This window comes from Delphinapterus leucas, chromosome 8 (assembly GCF_059928025.1).
Source record: "Delphinapterus leucas isolate spDelLeu-1000000601 "Yukka" chromosome 8, BTC_Dleu_Yukka2, whole genome shotgun sequence".
NCBI classification, from domain to species: Eukaryota; Metazoa; Chordata; class Mammalia; order Artiodactyla; family Monodontidae; genus Delphinapterus; species Delphinapterus leucas.
In genome coordinates, this window is record NC_143136.1 from 85810001 (window position 1) to 85835934 (window position 25934).

The 25934-nt window shown below is 36.6% G+C and overlaps 1 protein-coding gene across 3 annotated transcripts in view; it reads left to right on the forward strand.

The window, feature by feature from the left end:
• The window catches only part of ZEB2 (zinc finger E-box binding homeobox 2), a 131977-nt gene that overhangs the window by 88976 nt on the left and 17067 nt on the right, over window positions 1–25934 (forward strand). For 2 of the 3 annotated variants that reach the window (XM_022569672.3, XM_089916857.1), the window contains exons 4-6: window positions 4720–4791; window positions 22877–23065; window positions 23759–23973. In XM_022569672.3, the coding sequence (XP_022425380.1) occupies window positions 4720–4791; window positions 22877–23065; window positions 23759–23973 (476 nt within the window). The remainder of the gene's footprint in view (window positions 1–4719; window positions 4792–22876; window positions 23066–23758; window positions 23974–25934) is intronic. The other variant, XM_022569678.2, reaches the window with a different exon arrangement.

Sequence of the window (25934 nt, forward strand, 5' to 3'; positions counted from 1 at the left end):
TACCAAAGCTGGTGACAGATTATGAAGTGATAGTCGTGTTATCACATTACAGCACTACTGACATCTTAGGAAGGGATTATGTTTCCGTCTGGACGCAAGTTGAACATGAACTACATTTTAAACACACAACGTGAAGGATTTGCACCACATGTACAATGTGCCAATTATACAACACCATCAAGAGCTATCCTCTCAGGATGGAAACTGGAAGCAAACGTAAAAGCTCACAACTAATATGTATTTGAAAGTTTTGTGTAGTGATACAAACCAAATAACTGTCAGTTCAACAGTAGTTTCAGTGTCTGTCTGACACCTCCTATTGTAATCCAACCATCTAATCATTCCCTTTTGTTAAGTGTGAATGTGATTTCACACTTCTACCTGGTCAGGTAGCTTTCTTTCTTATTATTTAACAGCTAAGTACTTGATAATGATTCTTGCTGTTTGGTGGGAATCTCTGGGGAAGTAGAAATGGTCCAAGGCCAACTCTAATAAAAATAAGGTGAATTATATTCAAACTAAAACTTCAGATGCCACTGTGAAAATGGAAATGTCATGGTCTAAAATTCACTTAGGATGAAACATCACCAAGGTAGGAAATGATTAACAAACTAAAGGACAATTAATCATATCCCCCTAAACTCCCTCGGCTAATCTCTACTTGGTAAGGTGGCCTGTAAAATTTTTTTAATGACCCTTCTAATTCAAACCTTCATGTCTCCTTAATCTCTGTTCCAAGACCCAGTGAGCGCTATCATGATTTACTCCACCTTATGTGTTTTTTCCTCACGATATATATAACAATAGCATTTTTATAAATAGGTGAAATGGGTGGGAAGGAAACAAGTACAAGAGTCTACCTGTATGCTATTGTGATGTCACAGACTATAAAACATCGAACATAGGCAGAGTAATTGTTTGGTGTACTGGAAGGAGGATAATAAAAGTACTTCCACTACTAAAGAACATTAAATGTGAAAAAAAGAGAAAAAAAGACTGATGGCAGTTTGAGTGTAGTGTATTTGTTTTTCGTTTTCCTAACATACTGTGCCAAGTTTTGTACTCTGTTTCCAGTTTTGCTTTCGGTGAAGGTTTCTTGAATCTCAGCAAGCCCACACATAAACATGTATCGTTATATCCATTAAGACTTAAGGTTTTAGATTTTCAACTATGAGGGAGAACTCGGCCAAAGATGCTTGAAAGATAAATACGTTTAATTAGGGGCAGAGGATGATCATTAAAGGAAGTCTGACTGCTGCAGAAGTCATTAACAATCTTAAATGAAATTTTTATTTTTATGATAGCCATTTACATGTATAATAAGAGCCAATGATTCTTAGGAGCAGTGTGACAGAAACAGAGTGTGGCGAGAACTCATGTAAGACATACTATTTAAATGAGCTGGTGTTAGCTATTCATATTTGTTAATGAACTAGATATGCAGGGCTATAAGAATGAATGTTCTGATGCTTTAAATTTTAATATCTAGAAATCAAGGGTAAGGATCAATTACTAGAATTTCCACCCTTAAAGGAATAATGATTAACGATATAACAAATGTACAGCTCCAAACTTCTGGAAAAAAAAAGTTTAATTTAAAAAAATTAAGATCAGTAGTTGAAAAAGGGCCAAAACAGCCATGTCAAGCTGTAGTAGTCTGTGATCATGGCAGTTTTTTGTGTTGGTCATGGATCATAATTCCAAATGTTTTAATATACAATAATCCATATGAATGCATTACAGACCCTGTTATCACCTGTAGTTAATGGTGCCTGTGATACAAATGAACAGGCTGTTCTCTGCTCTTACCTTTATGGTAAATAAGCTAGCATTCTGGAGTCACAATAATTAAATAAAATGTAAATCCCTAATCTCATTTGGCTATTTGGACCAAGAAAGTTACCCAGCTATTACCTGTCTGGTTCTAATGATTAGTAATGATTTATTGTTCTTTTTTTTTATTGTTCCAAAAGTGCTCTGATGTGGTGCCTTGATGTCTCATGAAAAGAAATTGGTCTTAAAAAGCTACTCATTGTTTATCCTGACTCTTAGATAACACATTTTTCTTCTGATAAAATATTTTTCTTATTTATTGTTCAAAACATACAATATAGACAATAATTCTAATTCTGGTGCTGTTTTATTTAGTAGTGTTTTATCCCTGGTGCCTGGCTGTCTACCATCATACCTCAGCACATAGCTTTACTCTGAGATAAGCCCCCTCTCTTTTGCTCTCTCTCCCATGCTTTCTGTAGTTTGTCTGCAGGATGCAGGTTTTCCACTGAAGAGCGCAGTGGAGTTCTTACTGTGCCTTTCCGGTTCCAGCACAATCAAAGTTTTGTGTTTAGAATTGTCCTTGACATTCTTTCGTCCCACAATGGGGTGGACACAGTGTGCTGGAAACCATGACATCATTATCATTGACACAGACTTAAATAAATCACCTGCATCTTGGCCTCTTTCTGCTTATTCAAGGATTCTTCATCTCGAGGAAGAAAGTGCTCTTTATTTTTATAAACCTTCATCCCAAGGGTGACTGGAAAACGCAAACTTTTACAAGTGTTTTAAAAACAAATATACTATGTGGTTTTAGACACAGTATGCTGAGTCAGAGGTGTCTTGGGAAAAAATGTTTAAGGTTAGGCATGAGGCAGAAAGACAGCCAGGATTGCCTTTAGTTCAGGGGGGATACTCCTAACCCACGTTATGATGTCCTTCTGAATACGGATTCATGTGAAACTTAATTAAATAGGCATAGGCATAGTATTTAAAATACATACCTGAGCTTGATGTTCAAAAAAGAAAAAGCTTGATGCTCAGTAAATTGAAGCAAAGTACATTCTGGGTGAAAGTGACACCATCTCAGTTGCACAAGCTTTGGTAAAAGAGGGTTATAGCTAAAGTGTTACTAAGTGCCAACTACACATGTGAATACGCAGCATTTAATAATTTGGGAAGCAACTACCTCCTGTAACTTCTCTTTACGTTTTCATAAGAAAATGACAATGAGGAAGGAAGTGCAGCAGAAATCTTGAACATTACCACCATTATGCAAAAAAAAAAAAAAAATGCTGTTAACTGTTTTCCCCTCAGTGACTTGATCTCTCAGATGGAAAACTTATGATTCTTCTGACTCTTGGCTACCAGAAATCACATGAGAGGAGCGAGGAAGAAAGACACAAAAGTTATATTTATATCTAGTACTGAACTTCTCAGAAATACCTTAATTTAATTCCTTGCAGAGACTAATAAAAATATCAGATGAGGGAGGCTTTTAACCAATCAATTATTATAATTGACAATAAAGTATTGCTGTATATTGAACTCGTAAATGTTTTATGCAAAATGTCCCAGTGAAAATATTCCTTAAATAAGGGAGAAGTCCAGGGCCAAGAATGAATTTAAAGTGGTCGTAGAATTTAAACAAATATCATTCAAATTATCTGACTAGTATTATGCCCAGTGGCATTAAATTAGCATCTATTTATATCTGTGTACTTTACCTTAAGAGGCTCATAATTTTTCAGTTCTGATGCCATAAACAGATATGCTGCAGGATACTACTTGAAAAACATATATTTTAATTTTGTTGTAACATTTGCTAGAATCTGTTTTTCTACCAAATAATTATGACTAGAATGTGATAAGCAAAAATGGTCAGGATAAATTTGGGAATTCACAGAGTCCTATTTATAAAGTTTCTCTTGTTTTAAACAAAATGATTATCACAGAGAGATATTCATCCTGGATCATGTTTGGTTCTCATTAGTATTGTTATTGTAAAAATAAAAAATTTAAAAGTCCATGTTTAATTTACTTTCTTGAAGGATTTTTAACTGTCAGCTGTCCTTCTCTGACTTCACATATTCTACAATTTGGTGGGCAGAAAATTTGAGAGTTCTCCTACTTTCCAGACTCTTCCCATTTTAAAATATTACAATTTTAGAAGATGACCTTTTATCATCTATAGATCTTCAACTTCAGTGTTACATATTTTCATCTTCATCAGAACATTGAGCTGTTCTTATAGCTATGTTTTTCCTCAGAAAATGACTATGATTCCCCTACTGGGGAGTTAACGCTAAGGAAGAAAGATATTTATGGAGTGGTAGGGAAAGGAATAAGGAAAATATGTTTTAGAAGTTTATATAAAACAGTGAAACAGGTGTTTTCAGTACCTCTGGGATGCTTGTTTTATAAACTGGGCATTTCAAGTTTTGGTATGTAGAATTAGGTTCTTTAAAATTTCGCTTGCATAGATTAGCACCATCATAGCTACTCCAAGGAGGGAAAAAAAGCATGAAAATAAAATAAGAAATTCTGACTTGTCTCTGATAATCCAGTGTTACCAGAGGCATAGCAGCCAGTGTGCCTCTTCGTCAGTACAAATACTTAGTTGCTTTTGACTCTTATTGAAAAAATAATATCTTTCCCCCTGTTTGTCACTAGAACTGCCACTAGAAGAAAAGCCTTTCGTTTGCCCCAAATAAGCACCTCTGTTTTTCACAGCTTGCAGTAATGCTTAAAGTAAATAAGTTCTTGTGCAGCTAGCACTATTGGATTCATTCAGTTGCCTGAACAAAGCTATTGTTTAGAGGTTTACAACAAGCCTTTTCTCTGTTTCCTTTAAAAGAATCTTCCTTGTTCCTGTGGTAGGCATGCTTAGTATAGTAAGCCTTTCTACAATTTTCAAATGCTAAAGATAATCTTCCCCCACAGAAGACATGAAGGAAGACTATGACACTATGGGGCCGGAAGCCACGATCCAGACCACAGTTAACAATGGTACAGGTAAGTAAGTTTACCACGCCAAGGTCATGTTTGTCCTGCATCATGTGGATTTAGTGAGTCAGGGACAGAAACACTGACCCATCCATTTGTATGTCTGTGATTTAAAATTAAGTCAGACTTTACAATTCTCTTGTTTTGTTTCAAATCAGAATTCTCTGTTTTGGTATTTTATTCAGCAAATATATCTTTTATTCTTAAACCCTAATTTGCCTGTGAAAGTTAAGAAAACTGAACTGGATTTTTAAAAATATCTTTTCAAAGCCTGAGTTGGGCAAATTTCTGGTAGTAATTTTTATTTTAAAAGACTACATAAATATAATTTGAAAATTGTAACATAATATGCCTCTTCCAGTCACCCCCGATATTAGTCATTGAGATTCAAACGATATGGTGTAATTTAGATTGTAAAATGTTTCTTCAGAACGACAAACCAAAATTCTGTGAACGTTCCTCATAAAAACTGATCATCTGAGTTCCATTTTATCCTATCTTCATTTTATTTCTCAGTACCTTCTAGTTCCTCTAAATAATATTTTCCAGGCAAAAGTTGCATAAAGAATAGATAATTTCACTTCTTTTCAATGAAGCTAAAAAATTGCAGTAGGAAGGTAGTAAGTGGTGCTTTGTTTTATTCTGCTACTGCTGTAGAATGGAGTTTCAGGACAATTGTGACCTTCCATGTTCTTTTCCAAAAACTGAACAGCATCTCCTCTCACACCCTCTCACGTCACTAGTGCAAATTTACACTGACTTACTATGTTTATCTCTCTTTTCCTGGATAAGGCTAAGTATTTTTGGTGTTTCAAACAATCCTTCATACCACCATCCAAAATATTACCATAATGCCCAGTATAAGGTTAACTTCTAAAGCAAAAGCCAAAAAAAAAAAAAAAAAATCACATGACTATTTCCACTCAACTCACCGATGAAAACAAGTCACAGCTTTATGAAGTTTTAGAAATGTAAATAATTAAGATGATATTCATATCTCCCTTATGTCGAAACACATCACAATAGACCGTTCATGCTGTGTTTCTATTTAGAATGCTCTTATTAATAACTTACCACGCACTAATTTACATTCTTGGATATAAAATAAGAGAAATAATAAAAAACTATTGTAAATTTTCCTTCATTTGAATAATGTCAGTTTAAGGTACAAAAATGAAACTGTACAATATGGGATTATGGAAAAGGTATAGAATTAGGAACCTATAATCCTGATTTTTAGCCACAGCTCTGGCAATAACTAGATTGCAACCTTGGGCAAGTCAATTGCCCTTCTTGGCACTCAGTTTCCACATCTGAAAAATGAATAGATTGCACTAGTTGCTTGTTAAAAATATTTCTAGTTTTAATATTCTATGTTGTAGGGGTACCATCACTGTGTAAAATAGAAACAAGATAAAATAACTTCTTATAAAAACACAATAATAAAGAGATACCACAAATTAGATACTTTCTGTAATGTCCCAACTCATAGGATCAAAAATGGCTTCATGTTCCTTTTAAAGACAATTGTTAAATTTCAACCTCAAGCATAAATAAACTCTAATTTCATTAACTTTATAGGCATTTAAAGTGTCGCTGTTCCACAAAGTGACAATTTACTAGCTGTTTTATACACTTAAGGTCTAAAGTGGGGTTTAAAAATGGTTCCTATTCAGAAGATTTAAAAATCAATTTCGAATGTTCCTTCACATAGCCTTAAGATGCACCTTTTCCCATACTATTTACTATTCCTTATAGTTCATATGTATTCAGTCAATAAATAGATCAATAAGTATTCATTGAGTGTCTTCTGTCTATTCACTTTTGTGTGCACATGTTCTGGAAGATGGACCAGGAAATCTTAGACATGGCTATTATTTAATTTGGAAGATGAGACCAACACACAAGAAAAAATAATAAACAATAAGTGAAAATATGTGATAAATATGCAACAAATAGTAGGAACTATAATTATTTCAAATTACAGAGATATGAGCGATCCTATGGGGTGAATATTCAGAAAAGGCTTCATGAAGGAGGTGAAATTTGAACTAAGTTCCTTTTCAGTAGTCGTGAAGGAGCGAGGAAGGTCCTTCTAGCAGAACAGGAGTGTGTAAGCCAAGGAAAGAAATTGTAATATCTATTCAGAGGATGGCAAGTAAAAGGATTTGGCTGAATCAGGGGGTCCTAGGAGGCAATTCATGGGAAATGAAGCTGGACATGTAAGTTAAATGTAAGTGGAGAATGTAAAGCAACAAACCAAAGAGTTTGGGGCATGTTATACTACCGTGATTTCTGTGAAGAAAAACTAGACTTTGAGAGACCAACTGGAAGTCATTGAAGTTATTCAGGTGTGACGTGACAAAAAGCCTGTCCTCGGGTGGCGACAGTGGTGAAATTAGTAACATGACTTCTTAACAACCAATTGATTCTCTGGGTGATGGAATCAAAATGGCTTCAGGATTACACATCTGCATGTTTAGAACATGGCAAATACTTGCTATTTCTAGATAAACAGAAAAAGGATCCAATTTTGAGAAGACCTTGAGCTTGTCTTTAGACAAGTATTTTCTTATAAAATTATATAAATGTGTATATATATATATATACACATATATATGTATATGAATGTTCATTGGAAATGAGGAATTGAAACCCAGGAAGTCAGGGCTAGAGATAAAGATTTGAGAGTCATGCAAATATAGTGAGATGGTATTTAACATCATGGGACTAAGACATTTACAATAAATATACTGAAACACGTAGAAAGCTGAGGCCAGGGCTTCTGGTGAGTAAGGAGAAAAATCAAATTCATTAAAAGAAAAAAGATTAAGAGAGAAAAAAATTAAATATCCAGGAGACAAAGAAAGTTTCAAAAGTAGACAATGGTCAATTGAATCAAAAGATTCAAATAACTACGACTGAAAGAATGCTGAGCAAATACATTGGACTTGGTAATTAGGAATTTACTGGTGACTCTCAGCTTAGAACTCTGGCCTTTTAGAGAATAACACATATTTCTTCCCAACCATAAGTTTACTGCTTCTTATCCCTAGCATCTTTTTGGATGCTAAAAACATGTGGAATTGAAATAAGACATCTTTAATGGTTGAAGTTGCTTATTAATGGAGTATCTTTTCTCCCCACATAGGTCCTACTGATCAAGGTCAAGCTATTGGCTTGACCTTCCTCTCCAGCCATCCCAACCTATAGTGATATCTTCCTCCAATGAACTCTTACAGAACAAATCAGCTGACCTTGCTGTAGATGCTATAGTGTGTTGTAACTTAATATATTGTCTTTTCCAAATTAGACTGCAAACTCTGAGAACACAGATTGGTTTTAGGCTACCACATTGTCTATGAGAGTGCCTTAAAATTAATAGGGTCTCAACAAATATGTTTTTATTAGTGAATGAATATGGAATTCTTTAATATCAGATACATTTTTCTTTTTTAATCAAAGCAGAACAAACACATTGGAATAGATAAATTTTAAACAGGTTAAGCATATTTTCTGATAAAAAGTGTTGTTATTAACTGGAATGAGTTGTCAGGGGAAGTCAAAGAAAATGTCTCTATTATTTCTGGATATTCAACACACAAATTTCATTCCTAACTGAAAGTAAGGAAAAGACCTCTAAATTTCCTATGCAAGTCTACAAATCTATTACATAGTAGAATTTAACCAAGTTCATATCAATGAATAGAGTAGTCTTTTAGAATCTAAAAGTATCTCCTTCCTAGTATATTCTGCTGAATTAAAATCTGTAGAAACCACTCATTCTTTCTTAGCCTGACAGCATCATACACCTTCCTAAAGGCCATCTCTACCAGGAAGCCATCTGACAGTCTCCCACTCAAGATTAACCACTCATTCTTTTGAGGGTCATTCTCTCTCATATTATAGTCACCTTCAGGTATGTTTCTCTCCACTAGATTGTAAACTATTTGAGGGCAGGAATGATATGGGATTTTGGCCACTTTCTCACCACAGACCCTAGAATGGTCCTGAGTCAGAAAGAGTTTTTGTAGAAATGAGAGACAAACAGCACTTGAACTTTCCTTTCCCATTTCTGGGTTGACATAGTTTTGACAGCAGACCTGAAATAATCAATCAGACATTTTCATCTCCCATTATTCCAATCCCCCAAATGAGGAAGACTCAGTTACATTTGACTCGTCTCTAGCCTTCATGTCCTCCTCTGTTTAGTCTGTCCACATTCTTCCTGTAACCCTTTTCTCATGGTCCAAATTCCCTTCTTAGAATCTTTAACTGTCCCTCAGTACCTATAAGACAAAATCCACATTCTTCAGACAGGTATTGAGTGCCGTCCATTTCATACCAACAGTGTTGCATTCTTGTCAGACCAAATCCCTTGGTAATATCAAAAAAGAATCACATTTATACCAACCTCTGAATCTCTGCCCATGCTATCCCTTGAGACCCTAATCTCTCACTCCCATTCGTCCAATTATCCAAATTCTACCCACCTTTCTGTTCTTCAAGGCTAGCTCACCTCCCATTTCCTTAATGTGGCCATCCTTGAACACCCCCAAACCACATATATCTCTTCCTTGTCTGAAATCCCACAGCCCTCAGGTGCACACCACTAATTTTAGCATGTTGAATTGTTCCTCTTTATGTTGTTTGCACATATTTCACCTAGTTAATTTCATGGAGACAAGCAGTTTCTTGAGCTATGAAATAGGGGTAAATTAGTACGACCTTAATATGTGCCCCCCCAAATATTTGCTTTAATAAAAGGGCTAGTCCCCGTTTGCCTCAAAGTGCCTAGTACAGCAGTGAGCACACATGGTATGCATTATGACTGGTAAAATGAACGAATGAATGAGCAAATGAATGAATGAACGAATATTAGGTGGAGAAGAAATGGACTCTGAGAAAGGAAGTCACAATAGGTGAAAACGTTCCCTGTGAAGGGGATTAAGTCCAGTATCTTCAGAGAGTGAAACCAGGGTTTAAGTCTCTGAAATCTACTTGTTAAAGGCAAAGAAAAACAGACTATCATTACTTTTTTACAGCAAAGTTAGATTAGCAGCATAGCAAAATTGATCTACAGCATATAAAGCAGTGAAAGCCCTGATTTATAGTAATAACTTTCTACATTGCATTTAATGTTTCTATATTGGTTTTAATGTTTTAAAATTTTTTAATGTATGCTTTAACACGTAAAGAACACCTTTTCACAAAGAACTTCACATCTTCCAGATATTAATCTGGTTCAAAATCAGAATGAAATTATTATGTAGAATTTTTTTTTTTTTTTTTTTTTTTTTGCGGTACACGGTCCTCTCCCTGTTGCGGCCTCTCCCGTTGCGAAGCACAGGCTCCGGACGCGCAGGCTCAGTGGCCATGGCTCACGGGCCCAGCCACTCTGCGGCATGTGGGATCTCCCCAGACCGGGGCACGAACCCGTGTCCCCTGCGTCGGCAGGCGGACTCTCAACCACTGCGCCACCAGGGAAGCCCCTATTATGTAGAATTTTTAAGAGTGTGTTTTAAAAGGTATTTTCTAAGAAGATTAGAGAAATGGAAAAACTTGGGAGCATTATAAACATGAGTTTGCCAACATGCTAGTAGTAACAAGGATCTAACTTAGGTGCACGGTGATCATTAGCATTCATGTGTTTCCACGTGCATATCAAGACCTAAATAAGCCCCTGATGTTTTCCTCTTTGACTGTGTGAGAGTTACCTTTACTTAAACAATCTAGCACTCTTGTTTTAAAGGGCTATTAATAACCACCTGCATCTTTGCTTCCTTTGCTGGGAAGAGGAAAACACCTTACATCTAGGAACTGGGTAAGGCCAGTTGAGGTCTCGGTTCTTAATCTTATATAACACAAGAAAATTATTGTCCAAGAACTAACTGTACTGACTGTAACTAACAGGCGTTAAACATGCTTCCAATATTTTAGGAATAATATATAAACGCTTTTACAGATAAAAAGGCAAAAGTTGTTTTGGGATGCTCTAGATTCTGGAGCCAGATAAACTACATTTGAATTTTGTCTCTACCAGTTACTAGTTACATGAACCTGAGTATAGAATAAGCCTTCATTCTACATCGGTAAAGTGGAAATAATGATTCCCTGTTTACAGAGTCTGACTGTAGCGATTAAATGGTATATCATTTTTAAAGGACCAAGTACAATGCCTAACGTATACTAGATTCTCACCCTCTCTTGGTTATTTTTCTGGTTTGTTTGCATCTCCAAGTAAGCTTACCCATTTCTATTCATTAAGAAATAAATGCATTCTGAACTATTTCCTCCCTTTGTACAGGCTTTGTACTGGCTCCTCATTAGTTAATTAATTCTCTAGAATACCAAAATACAATATTTAACACATTTGTAATGGAAGGACTAACCAGTCGATTCTGAGAACCTTGGCCAATTAAATTCCTTTGACGTCTTGGAAAACTACCCAGACAAGTTGTAGGACACATTTCTTTTCACTGCTCTGAGGTTGCATTTGAAGTTAAAATAGAAAGATTAAGAAAGAATAGCTTAGTTTTCTATCTCTCTTCATCTTTATCTAGCACCTTTTTTTTAAATGTAGAAGAGGATTTAGTAGTATTTACAGTGTTTGTGTATAAGGATGTTGAAAGCTCTCAAAGATTTTTCCTTCACTTGTTCACTGACTAGCATCAGAAATCATATCTTTTTTTCCTTCTGTCCTGTATAACAACCAAATAAACAAATAATATTTGTCACTTGTTAACACCCACTCAACTATTTCCATTTGTTCTTTTCATAGTATTTGTTGTGTGCTGAATTGGAACTGAGGTTCAAGAAACAAAGGAAATAGAAGATATAGTCCTATCCTTAAGGAATTCAAAGTCTTATGATGTCATTAGGAAAGACAAAACTCACAATGACATGAAGGCAAAAGTTACAATTATAGCTTCATTAGCTATTCAGATCCATAGTCAATTTGGGAGACCCTACTAAGTACAAGGCATTTTTTTAGGCATCGTGAAAGATATAGTGAACACTCACTGTCATTAATGACTTACATTCAATTGGGTAAAAAAACCAATGGAAGATGAATAAGAAATGTGTGTATAATGTTTAGCACAATTTTAGGCATAATACATGTTCAGTTGTTGCTAGCTATTATTATTATTATCAGTAATGATTATAATAATACATGGATTAAGATGTTTTATTTGAAATACAGAAAGCTATGTAGGTTCAACTGAGAAGTTTTCAGTATTGAAGAGGGTTTCTGACAGAGTAGTGTCAAACATTAGAGACATGAAATTAGGGAGGTGACTTAAGAGACTGCACATTTCAGAGAAGGTTTTCTCCAGGACAAAGGCTTGTTGAACATGCCTCTGTGCAAAAAGAGAGACAGCGAAAATGGCTGAAAATGTAAAAGGAGATGAGGCGAAAGATGGAGTAGGTTATCAGAAGAGCTGTGAGGGAATAGCTTTGGATGGTAGCCTTGGCTGTGGGCAGAGACACATCTTTTTTAGCAATAAGATCAAAAGAAGAAGGGAGACTTGTTGTAGAGAAATTTCTGTTGAATTTTAGGTAGTTGATAGAATTCACATCATTTAAGTTGCACTCTTTGAAGTAAGTTGGAAAAGATATCATCAATTGACAGTATGGGAATGGGAATAGGGTTGGAATCTTCAGGAATGGAAATTTAGAGTAATTGCTGTGGACAATGTATGGAGATTCAATTATCATCATGAAAGAATATCCTATTTTGATAACATAGACAGAAACAAGGCTATACAATTATTTACGTTTCTTTAAACATTTTTTATATTCTAGGAACAGAGAAATTGGGCTGGATTTTAGTTTGGCAAGGCCAGAATGACACAAGAACAAGGGGCGGGGATGGAAGTGATTTCCAGCTTCAAGGTGAACTGAGGCAAGCAAAATCAGAAAGGGTGAAATGGCCTGAGGGACTTGTCAGGGCCTGATTATCACAATGAAGTACCTGTTTCAGGGGATGAGGACCTGAATGATGGGGTGGGGCGATAGGTTGAAATCAGAGAGTGAAAGTTCCAAGTTTCGCTCAGAGAGATGGCATTGTCCCAGGGTTAGCCATACCAAGGGGTGGCTGGCCATCCCTGTTGTTGGACTAGAGAAGATTAGAGCACCACGCGGCCAGGATTCTGCACGGACTATCTTTTGAGTAATGAAATTTCCCAGAATGACAATAATGACAGCCTGGGGTGAACATATTCATGGGATAAGTGTCATTTTACTTGAGCTGTATAGGTTGTGTCCTAAGACATGATGGTGAAAATGGATGACAATAGATTTCAAAAAATTACAGATTGGAGGCTTTTTGAGGGTCCAGGTTAAGTTTGCTCTTTCCCATGTTTCCCCTCGGTAGGTGCAGTGTTTATACAGCCTCGATGGTTGATAAACAGGTTGCTTGTTGAAACAAAGCATAAACGAATAAACAAAAAAATGATGAACAAATTAATAAAATAGGCACTCTGGTTTGAAATGGGGGTATGAATGAAGGAGTTGGTTGACCCATCTGTGTGTCGCTCTGCGTGTTAAGACAGATGAAGGTGGGAATGGCTCTGCTGGAAGGGTCTGTGAGGGATGGAATATTATCAAGAGGTGACACAGTTTCATTTAATCTGAAGAACTGGAACTCATGTAGGAGGACATCATTAGGCATGTGGGGGGATAAACAAGTAATATGTGAAATGGGAAAGCAAAATGAACCGTGAATAAAGTGTTTCTTGGTCTCTAGTCCTAACTTAAGCTTAAGAACTTTTTTTTATTTACTAAAACCATAATTAATTAATTATGTAATTAATATAAATTCTTCCTTTGCAAGATGTTTCATAAAGTTAGTTTTGAATTGAGTGCCTTTTGCAACATGATTAAAATTAGGAAATATCAGAATGAGAAAAATACAATCCCTAAATATTAAATGGAAATTTTAAATAGGCATCGTGAGTGGAGCATTTGAAGAACTTCCGTGATGTTTTCCATTTTACCCCAGTAGACTTAGGCGCAGGTCACTCAGTCAAAAAATAAAACAAGTGCATAGCATTCAGAAGAGCAAGGACGTGAAAAGAAAAATAGAGAAAAAAAGTTTAAAATATGACATTTTATTTACATTGAAGTTGGCACTTACATTGCCTTTGTCCCTATTAATTTTACAGTGTTATAATGTTGTTGTTCAGAGCTACTTACAATGTCAGAGCAATCATTGCAGCATCTAGGACCTATTCAAATTATATCCAATCAGTTAGGCAAGAAGAAAAACTAAAAAGATGGGGTTGTCTCTCTCTCTGTCTTTCTCTCATATGGACTCATTATGATATAGTGTAAAGAGTAACGGGTTAAGAGTCAGGATACATGAATTCCCCATCCAGCCCTACCAGAAATTATTTGTGTAATGTTCTATGAATCATTAGCTTTACTGTACCTTAGTTGTATCGTCTGTTAAGTGAGGACATTAGACTAGAAATTTTGGACTCCACCCACCCTACCCTTTCTTCTAATGAGATTTTACTGGGAAGCGTGAACAAAGGAAACAAAAAGCATGGGCTGTGTGAGTTGCCATGGGAGGGGGAGATTCTCAGGTCTCCTGCCTCATGATCCTAGACCCAAGGCCAGGGTCCTGGGTGTGTGACCTGCAGTCACACAGGGGCCTGCACTGGAAGGGCCTCGCCCTTGGTTTGATGCTCTACTGCCGCCATTTTGCACTGAGCCTGGCAAATTGTGTAGGCAATCCTGCTTCTACCTCACAAAAGGTGTTAAGATAATCTCTGAGTATGAGCAGGATAGGAAGGGGTGGGGTCAGGGATTCTCCGCCTGAAATACCACATATAAACACCAATTCTGTTCAAGTGTACAGGATCCTTTGGCAGTATCTTGGAAGCAACTGAGTCCCAGGTAAAGATCTAGACCTAGATTGAAAATCTTGTTTGAGCCAGAAACACCGTGATACAAGGTATAAGTCCCCCAAATTGGTAACAGGAGTGATAAGGTTAGCAGGCTAGCAGTCGGTTAAGCCTCTTTAAGCATGAATTTTGTGTGTCATATCATTAGTATAGAAGAAAGTGGAGAAAAGAGTGAGAATGTTTTTGTACCTTTGTTGTCTTCTTGGTTTATAGCTTCCAATTCCTCTTATTGCTCTTATATGGAGTTTAAGTTAAAATTTTTAATACAGCTAGCTTTCTTCTATGGGTAACAGTAGCCATACAAGTAGCCATACATCATAAGGTATTTCTCAGGAAGAGTTGAGTTGGATGTATAGTGGTAATCAATTGTGCAAGATCAGCTTATCAGATTATTCAGTTAGTACCTAAATACTTAACAAGGAGAGAGTCCTGCTCTTATAAAGCATGTCATTTTCTTCTTGTGCATAAGATCAGTCACATTTTTATATGTTGGAAGAGTTTTGTCCTCCAGTCAGATCTGTCATGCATATTATCATTTTAAATTTTTTTAGTTAATTTCATACAATGAGTTTCTAAAAAGAAAGTATAGAAAGAGATACGTTCTGAGGAGAGAAAGACAGAAGTAGCACTTGGCAGGTTAAACAGGAGGGTCATTTTCAGACTATAATCAGTGTACACCGAGAACAGCCTGTTACTTCCTGGCGAATGAATGCTGCGGTTTTATGAGCTTTGTTTGCAGTTAGGAACAGCTATCTCCACTTCACAGCAAGAGTTCCCACAAGAAATAACTGATATCCCAAGCTTCTTGAGTGTCTCCTTCATTCATTCAGCAAATATTTAATAAGCACTGTTTTCCTTGTGATATTGTCTGTGGTTTCCAGGCACCTCTGAAATATTTTTTCTTAATCTGTGGATATGGGTCCTCCATCAGAAAACTGTGTTGCGTTGAGTTTTTAATTGAAAAGAATACAGATAAAACTCTCTAGGCCTAGCCAGTGAATAAAAAAGCAAATTGATTAGGGCAAAGAATTAATTGAAATGATGCAATTCTGAAACTTCGAAGATTCCCTAGAAAGCATATACTAGCTCATTTTACAGGAGAAGATATTGAGATTAAAAAACATAAGTAGCTGAGTCAAAATGAGTAGTCTAATAATTTTAAACCTGGTCTAATCATTCAATTAGTGGGCATTAGCTGTGTGCCTGACACTGCCCTAGGCACTGGGATAACAAAGGTGAATAAGACCCTCCATGCCGCTATCAGCTCATGGGCATGTAAACGAAAGATTATAATGTGATGTGATAAATTCAACAATTGAGATATGCAGATGGTATTCTGTAGAAGGAGGGTATGAACTCAGGTTGAAATCATCAGAAAGGCTCCCTGACATGGAAGTAATTCTGTGCTGTTTCCCAAAACCACGTTACTGAATGCCTTATTTAGCCAGGGGAGACAGAGAATTGAATTCCCAGAGTAGTGATTCTTTAACTGGGCATGTATCAGAATCCCCTAAAGGGCTTGTTAAAACACAGATTGCTGATTCCATCCGTTTAGGGTGGACCCCAAGAATTTGCATTTTGAACAAGTTCCCAGGTAATACCGATGCTGCTGGCCTGCGGACCACACTTTGAAAACCACTGTCCTAGAGCATCCTTAGGTGTCGTATGTCTCTACAGAAAGCATATGAAAGAGCACTGAATTACTGGACAAAAATACCATACTTCATAAACCTCTCTAAAATATAATAAAATAGTCTGAGTCTTTTTGGTAATATACCAATTCCAAAATTTTAGGTTTCACAGGTATATGAAAGATAAACATATTATCTAACGGGAATTTTTGTTTTAAAGGCGTGGTCTTTGTACCAATACATAGCAATCAAAACTGTCTAAGGGTTAGTAGTCTCTAAATCTGATATTCAGAATCCCCTAATAAAAAATCTCACTTAAAAATTAGACTCTGTCCCTGACTGGGCTGCTTCCTGCTGTTTAGGGAGATATTTGATCCTGCACAGTACTACAGATTCCCATCCCTTTGGAACTTTTTCTCCTGAAGCTCTTACACATTGGGAACCCTCACTGGCATCTGAATATGTGCTCCCAGGAGAAAGCCATGTCAGAGCAGGCATGGAGAGACTGGCCCAGAAGCTGTACTAATTCCCAGGAAGCGAAGAAAACTTTGTCACTTTTGACCTGGCTTTACACACACCTCTGTAGCAGTCGGAGGCTCTGCTGGGCTGCCCATGTAGCTGTGTAATGAGAAAAAGATCATCTTCCCTCATGGTTGTTTTTAGATATTTGGTGCCAGTATGTATTTCAGAAGCCTTCTACAGAAAGGCACACGTGCATTTTTAATGATAAAATGCCTATATTACATTAATTAGTCAACTTTAAACAAAGTAGCCATGAGGATTTATATACCTCAACAAATGCTGAATATGGGCTTTCTTTAAACTAAAAAATTTAATACAAATGACTGAATTAAAAATAATTTTCTGTGTTTTCTTACCATCTAAAATGTTGAGAAAGAGACTATTTTTCAAAAAGGTGATGAATACAGTTACCTAGGGTTCAGGTCCCTTTGCCTTGACATTTGAAGTGAGTAAAAGCAGATGATATGATAAATGCATAATTTCGATGTTAGACTGAGGAAGCGTGTGTGTCTCTGTGTGTGACTCTCTGTGTATATATGTATTTATATTCCCCTGATACACATGTATCTATATGTCTGTATACTGCAGAATAACAACCATTTTATGTACTTGTCTCTAAATATGAGGATCATGGAAGTAGGAAAACAATTCTCAGTCAATATCTTTGTGTCCTTATCCCCAAGTACACTCTCTGGTACTAGTAGGCACTCAATAAACAGTTATTAAACAAAGGGATGGATGAATGATTCTGCTCAGTTTTTTACATATACTTACTTCAGCTCTTCTAGACCCTCCAAGATATTTTCTTTTCCAAAAGAATTATTGATTCATGTTGATGTTTATTAAAATGGCTTAGCGTAATATTCAAATATATTTCTTTAACTTTTAAGTGAATGTTAAAAACATGCTGGGTAATAGACCAGTGTTAATAGAGCACCTGTCTTCCTACATGAACACATGCTTGTAACAAATAAAGAAAATAAATGGTGAGGGAATAAAACTAAAGAGAAAGAAACAGAAAAGGAGAAGCAATAAGGATCAAGGTCTCATCATAATATAGGTACTTGTAAAAGTATTAAGAATCTTTGAGAAATACCTAAAACAAGTCAATTATGGGGAGAGCAGGAGTTGAATGATTTGAAGACCAATATAACTCTTTTATTTAGAGGTTTTCTTTAAAGATGTTAACATTGCTTGTTTTTAGGCAATAACTTGAAAAGTTAGTCCATATTGATATTCATCATTATCCAAAAATATCAATATCTAAGATAGACATAAGGGTATATATGAAAGTATTAGCAACATTAGTAAGCGTGACCAACATATTTACAAGAAATTTGAGGCTGTTCTGACTTAAGGGACCTAGAAATTTACCCTAACGATATTAAAATACACTTGGCTATGAGGAAACATTTTTAATTAATGAAGTTCTGTTTTTGGATAGAGGAAAGTTTACCTGACCTTAGGGAAGGTTGAGATATTTGCAAGACACTAGGGTAAATTTTAGGACTAAATGCAAAATCTCTGGAGAAGGTATGGGAAGAAATTATTTGACGTTTCTTGTGAATTTTTGCTATGGTTTGATCATAAATACCATGCAAATATACTTTGTCAGTGTGTTTTGGCAATTCTTCCAAGGATACCAAGGAGTGAAGAGAAAGACAGGAAAAAGAAAGAAAAGAAGGTTTATTTTACACTAGAAAAACGCAGTGAGGAATTTTATAACTTTCTAGCAGATTTTCTACCTCATCTCTGAGTCCACTATACAGTATTACAAAATCTTTGTAAAGACCAAAAATGCAGACTTCCAAATAGAATCAAAACATTATCCTTCCCAAGAATTTTGAGAGTAACAAAAATTTAATTCCATCATTTGTTCTAGAATTGTAACAGTTAGGGCGATTTGGAGTCTAGGAGATTGAGACACAACATAGCCTAAAGCAGAAAAGGGAATTTTTCTGCTCTCTGGAAGGACGCAGGTGCTGCTTGGCCTCAGGAACAAGTCAAGTGTAGCTAGAAAAGTACTGTCAGGACTTGCCATTCTGTCTCTGCTTTTCTCTATATATCTGCTCATTTTCTCTCTTCGTAAGTCTTCTTATTCTACATGGGATTTATCAGTTCTTTCATTCTACATCTTATAGCTGCAGTCGCTGGGAAAAAATAAATCTGCCTTGGTGATCTCTTTGGAACCATGTTCTAAAATCATGGGGAAGGGATTGACTGAACTCAGTTGGATGGATTGGCTACCACGGGACCAGTCAGCGGTTTGACCTGGAGGATGGAGGGCTAAGATTGCTTCACTTCGGGTGCAGATTAATCCACTGTAACTAGGGGAGCAGAATCATGCAACAACATGGCAGCTGCCTTGGGTACCATAAGGTTTGGCACTAGGGACAGTGGGGAGCCATCCCAGGCAAAGGAGAATGTCATGGTACTGGGCAGAAAAAACCACATATTACTAGTACCCATAGCAACACCAGGGAAAAACACATTATATCCATGATGGTCATACCTAGTTCATAGAAGGCTAGATTCTAGCCCACTTAAGTGACTATAGATATTGAGAGATGTAACTAATAGCATATCTATACCACATGAAAAAAAAAATCTTGATAGAGCAAATAGGTTTAAATGTTTGGGTTTCTTCGTAAAACCCTTTTTGAATACTCATCTGAGCCCTATCAAACTCTTGCAAGTATTTATGATCACGAATACACAGCTTATCATGTAATTGTTCTACAGTTACTTGAATAGTAGGTCTGAGTTCCTAGCTCAACTGTAGGTGTCTTGTCTTATGCTTCCTTTTACTAGAAGACTTCTGCACCAAGATCAGTGTTAAGGACATAATTTATTCCACATTCATTCCATAAATGATTCTTGAGTGCCTACTAATTTCTAGGCAATATATTCGATGCTCAGGCCACAAAGATGATCCTTAATGAGAGCACATGATTTGATATCTTTTGTCCCTATCACACTTGACATAGAAATCTAGTATGGCCAGATCTGATCTAGCGAGTGAATCGCTTCTCCAAATACCAATAGTGTATCTAGATGCAGTTTAGTTTGCCTATCCAGAAAAATCAGAATTTTCCTCCCTTTTAAGCCGAAAGGCTATTAATGCAAATCCAATTGAATTTGCATTTGATTACATTTCTGATGGAAACATTCATATGCAAATGAAAATTCATGCAAAGATAGCCAGATAATTCAGATACTTGCTGAAATATCAAGATAAAATTAGCATGATATTAAATGTACATCCATCCATGTTTACTAGATTACACTCAGGATCTTCAAGTGGGACAGTGTTCTTGAAAAACTTAAATTGTGTCTTAAACATTTGACAATGTTCAAGTAGATCTGGATTTAGAGAGTTGCTATTACCTTACTATCTACTGCCACAGTGCTGAAAAAGAAGTCAGTCCCTGGTCAGATCAGTCAGGTTGTTCAAAAAAGGTTCATCTTGGACCCACGTTTTGTCCCCTTTGTCTTTTCTTGCGCTTAAAACAAAAGGTGACTTTTGATAGAACTGAAGTCATTTTGATGATCCAAAATGATGAACAAATATTTTGTGCAAGCTGGCAATTCCTTCATACCCCATAGTGACTTAATGGCGCGAGTTAAATGACACCATCACAATCACCACCAATACGTATCCTTTGGAAAACATCCATGACAACATGGACAGACCAGAGGGAAAGTGATCCTAATCAATGTCCGCATTCTTCTAAGAAAAGACTTAAGCAAAATTTCAAGATATAAAATCTTAATCCACTATTCCACATTCCAAACCTACATTTGAGGAAGTGCAGATCTTGGAATCAGACCATTGCTCTTGTTAAAATTAACAGAAGTTGAAGTGGCAAAAGAGAAAAGCTTGAGATCACCGTATTCAGAGAGTTAGCACTTAGTTTAATAGTCTACAAAGTGTAATGCTCCCCAAGTTTATTTTATTTGATCCAGTGTATTCATTCATATTTTCAAATCTTTTTAGAATTCCCATGCTTCCTGGTGTGGTGAATGTCCCTTACCATCCATCAAATTCAAAAAGCCTGAACCTAAGGGAGGGCCTTAGCCTTTCCCTCCTTGGCTCACCCAATCTTTCTCCAAATCTAACAATCTTACTTTTTAAGTATCTCTCAAATCCAGCCACTTCTTATAGTCTCCATCACCAGTTCTCTAACTTTTATCATTTGCCTAATCAATGGCAAGAGACTCCTAACTGGTTTCCCAGAATCTACTTTTCTCTTCCTGCATTCCCTATCATACTGTAGCCAGAGTTGTCATATTAAAATGCAGGTAATCTATAATTTCATCCAACCATCCTCTCTGCCTAATACCCTTCAATGGCTTCCTGTTTCTCTTAGAAGAAAACTCAAATCCTTAACAGGGCTAGCACATGCTGCAGGGTCTAGTCCCTACCTTCCCCTTCACCCTTGCATCACGCTGCTTCCCTTTCTCTCCACACTCTAGCAGTCCTTTCAGATCCCGAAATGCTCCATTTTCTTTCTAGTCGCCACTGCTGTACCCCAGCTTCTAAAGTTAGTTAACTTTGTGCTTCTCAGTTAAGGCTTTTCTGATCTTCCACACTCCATCAGGTCCCCGTCAGGTCCCCCTGTTACTTCTGTAGTACAACCGTACAGCTTTCTTTCATAACACTTATTTGAGTTTGTAATATTATATCTACTTTTTGAGACAATATCAGTTGTATTGATCATTCTCATGGCTTCCTAAAGAATGAGGCTGGATCTGTTTTTTGCTTATCAAAACAAGGCGTGATGCCTATCTCATACCAGGCATTCAGTAGATACTTGTTGATTAACGGAAGGTTCCACTTTCTGTTCTTCTCATAACATTTCATAACAGTGAAAGCCAAAAATAAAAATTGACTGGCTTGCTTGAACAACACCCTGCCACAGATTGCCAGGGAGAATTAGGATGGCAAGTACTATAATATCTTTTATGACAGAGAAGGTGAGATGATGAATATAGTGGAATCAAGGTTAACTGTTCTCAAAAACTATGAAAGTAGGGCCCCACCATTAATTGTACTAGCAAAAGACTTTTCTTCACTTACTTCTGGTAGACAATAATGTGGCAGCCACTCTCCCAACACTGTCTTATGCATAAGTTTCTACTTAGGATGTTTAAAGCCACAACTTATTTCAGAAACATAGCTAGTGGTTTCTAATATACAGTCTTGGGACAAGAGTTGCTAAAGTTGATTTACAACTATCATTCATGTCATGGGAATAGAGTCATAATTACAAAAGTTAAAAATCATATCGAAATCACACTGCAGCATAGCCAGTTTCTTAACTCCGTCTGTTACTTTTTTATTTCTATCAGTGTGAGCTTTATTTTATTTTCAGCAGCTTTAAAATACTGAGCTAAACATTGAAATTTTAAGGAAGGATAAACTCCCACATTCCCTGATTTTTTAACAAAGTCCCATTATTATCTCTCTAGGAATATCCGTCCTTTCTCATCTCTCTCGGACTGGGTGGTCCTGGCGGTCTGTGATGTTCAGAGACTGGAGGGTTAAAAGCTTATTTTTAGCAACAGGATGTATACGTGGTTAGGAACATTAAGTGTAGTGGACTATAAAAAATTAATTATACCTTTCTTAAAAGAAAAGGAAGTTTTATATAGACTGCTAAAGTAGCTTTGAGTTCATATTATCTCTCATGTTTATGGATCTGAGACTATAGTTCTGTTTTTTTTTTTAATTTTCCCTGAAAAACATTAAAAAATTTCTTTGATTCTTTGTGAAGCACGCAGACTAGTATTCCAAGAAGAGGAAAATAAAATATACTTATTTAACTTAAAGTGTCCTCTCTTTTTGCATATATTATGAGAATAAGCATTCAATCAATAACTGGTCATCTGCAACACTTCCTACAAATAAACTAGGTATTTGTAATCTTTTTGCAAGTCTATGTGTCTTACTAACAATGATGTAGGCAGACCGAGGCTCCTAGGAAGAAGGCCCTGAAAAGACATTTCTTCTCCTTTTTACCATTTCAGTTAAGAATGCAAATTGCACATCAGACTTTGAGGAATACTTTGCCAAAAGAAAACTGGAGGAACGCGATGGCCATGCAGTCAGCATCGAAGAGTACCTTCAGCGCAGTGACACAGCCATCATTTACCCAGAAGCCCCTGAGGAGCTGTCTCGCCTTGGCACGCCAGAGGCCAATGGGCAGGAAGAAAATGGTGAGGCTGTAATTCATTTTTAGCCACGACGCTGACCTCTGCAGCTGTTACAATTACAAATGCACTACATGCCTGGGTGTTTACCTTAAAATTTGAAGAACAGCTGCAGAGGCATGGAATTTCATGAGCAAAGATTAGAACTGTAATTTTAGGGTATTGTGAAATTTTTTTTGTCAGCAAATTTGTGTCATCTGTACATCCAATAAAGAACCAGAACAATTAGAGCCTATTTCTAAGAGATAAAAATATCTACATTGATTCCTATCTTTCCAAAATATTTCACTTTTGAGGAAAACAAAAAAGTTTAGAGATACTGACCCTAACCTTTGTTCTTCTTTACCGACACCTGAAAAGCTCCTTCACCCCATGACTCCCTGAGTCATATGTGACTAAAGGTTTACTACAAACTGTCAGTCACCTAAAGAGAATCTCCTCATTTATCAGCTGTTTAAATTTCCCCCCAAATGCTCCAGTAATTAATTAATTTTCCAGCACAGTGTGAGCTGATTTCGACAAGTCTGCCCTGGGTGTGCAAGGGGACTGGTGTGCGTGGAGGCCGCGTGCGCCTGTGGCACTCTCGTGGAGCAGATTGCAGTGATTCCTGTCATACCATCCCGGGCAGTCAGCCCATTAGCTGCCATTGATTTACTGACCTTTTGGCCTGCTTCTCTCCCTCTCGTCTCTCGGCTACAGACCTGCCACCTGGAACTCCAGATGCTTTTGCCCAACTGCTGACCTGCCCCTACTGCGACCGGGGCTACAAGCGCTTGACATCACTGAAGGAGCACATCAAGTACCGCCACGAGAAGAATGAAGAGAACTTTTCCTGCCCTCTGTGTAGCTACACGTTTGCCTACCGCACCCAGCTCGAGCGGCATATGGTGACGCACAAGCCAGGGACAGATCAGGTGGGGGGTTGGTTTTAAGTGATTTCTTTCTATAATAACCCCTTAGAGAAACGATATTGCTTTGATTGGCAATCATTATTAATTTTTCATGGCATTTTGAAGATGCAGATCTTTTAATGGTAATAGCTTTAATTGAGGTCTAAATGATTTTTTGATGGTCTCTTCTAATATGATTTAATAGTCTTATGTTCACGATCGAATGAGTGTGTTAATTTCTAATTTAGAAATTTTATTTGCACTTTAGTTTCATTTTTATGTTCCACAAAAAGTGAATGAAATTGTAGCTTTTTAATTATACATTATTAAACATCTCAGCAATTTTAATTCCATTTTTCACCTAGTTTTACTTAGATTTTTTTTTTTGTATGAGATCTAAGTCATAGTAAAAGAAGTGTGCATTTTTTCATTTGTCACGTAACATCTTCAATTACTTAGACTATTTTTACAAGCTGCTCCTAGTTTATGAAATTTCATTAAGTGTTTCAAAGAAAATAAAAAAGCCTCCAATATATGTGCATATCTATATAAAATAAACTGGATTAATACTAAAATGTTGGATATGCAATAAAAATGATCCCTTTCTGATATGCATATTTGTTACTAAATGTTAAAATTGCTCTGCCTCTTTCGGCTTACTTGTGTTAAAAATAAAAACTCTGTCTTAAACAGCATAGCATCTTAAATCCTTAAAATGATTGAATAGGATTGATTCATAGTGTCCCTTAAATGTTTTAGCAAAACTGCTCTTTCTGTCCTCCTGGGAGAATTGACTGCAGATTGCTATTATGAGGTGTTCATATGGTAACAGAAATGGTGTGCCTTAAGCCCCAATAACTGGCCCAACAGATCTGGAATCACCCGTAAACCTTGACACCATATCTGTTTTTAAAATTATCGAACAGGATATTGTCTAAAATTCTTATGTTTCTTTCTTATGGGCTTTATTTTCTTTGAATAAGGAAAATGAGAATAAGCAAACACGATCCAGCAATGGCGATGATACTATATTATGGAATTTTACTATTTTAAGAAAACAGCTCATGTAAATCATTTCATTTATATCTGATTGAACTTGTCACCTGAATGTTTTTCCAAGTTCAGTTATAAAAACTATGCTTGCATAGTTACACTTATGTAACAGTTTCTCTCCCCTTGCTTATATGCACAAAAACTCTAGGAAAAAAAACCAAGCCCAGATATTTATCTAGCATAACCGCTTTAAATTTCACATGCAGAAGTGTGATTGTGTTGGCGCATTATGAATGGTAGCTTTGGTGTTGAAAAGTCCCCTCATTTGCTCATGGCATTTACAATTAGTAAATTAAAATGATTGTATCATATTAACAGTGGCACAACTAAAGTTTATAGTAGTCCTCTGAGGACTGTGGGGGGAGACAAAGCAGCTGTTGCTGTTTGTTTATGCAACTCAGCAACATATGAGCACTGGTCCCTCAATGGCGCTCGGCGGGCTGGGCTCTGCTTGATCTTTGAAGGTTGCTGCTGTTTGAACAAACCTCCCTGTGTCCCATGTAACACCATCTGTCTCACTAGGAATGTGGGAAGATTCAGCACACCCTAGCAGTTGTCATACCGTTTCTGTGCTGTCTTTTTGCAAAAGGCTTTTGTGTCATTGCTGCTTGAAAAAGGCTGGCCTCCTACCTTGAGCATCCAGAGTGGATGACTGTATTTCTTTCTTTTCTTTTTTCTTTTTTTTTTTTCAGAATTCTAAGTCACAGTGCTTTTGTTCCCTTGTTCAAAAAGGTCAGCTGTGTTTGATTATATCTTTGCTGCTTTTAACTTGTCTTTTCAGCAAACTTTTTGTCTTTTTCATCCCTACTCCCTAGCACACTACTAAAAAGGAAAATGACAAGTCGGTGAAGTCTTTCCTACTGGCCTGTGATAAAACTGCTCAAGCAGCTCTAACCTAAGATGTTGTCTGTTACATTTGATAATGAGTCAGA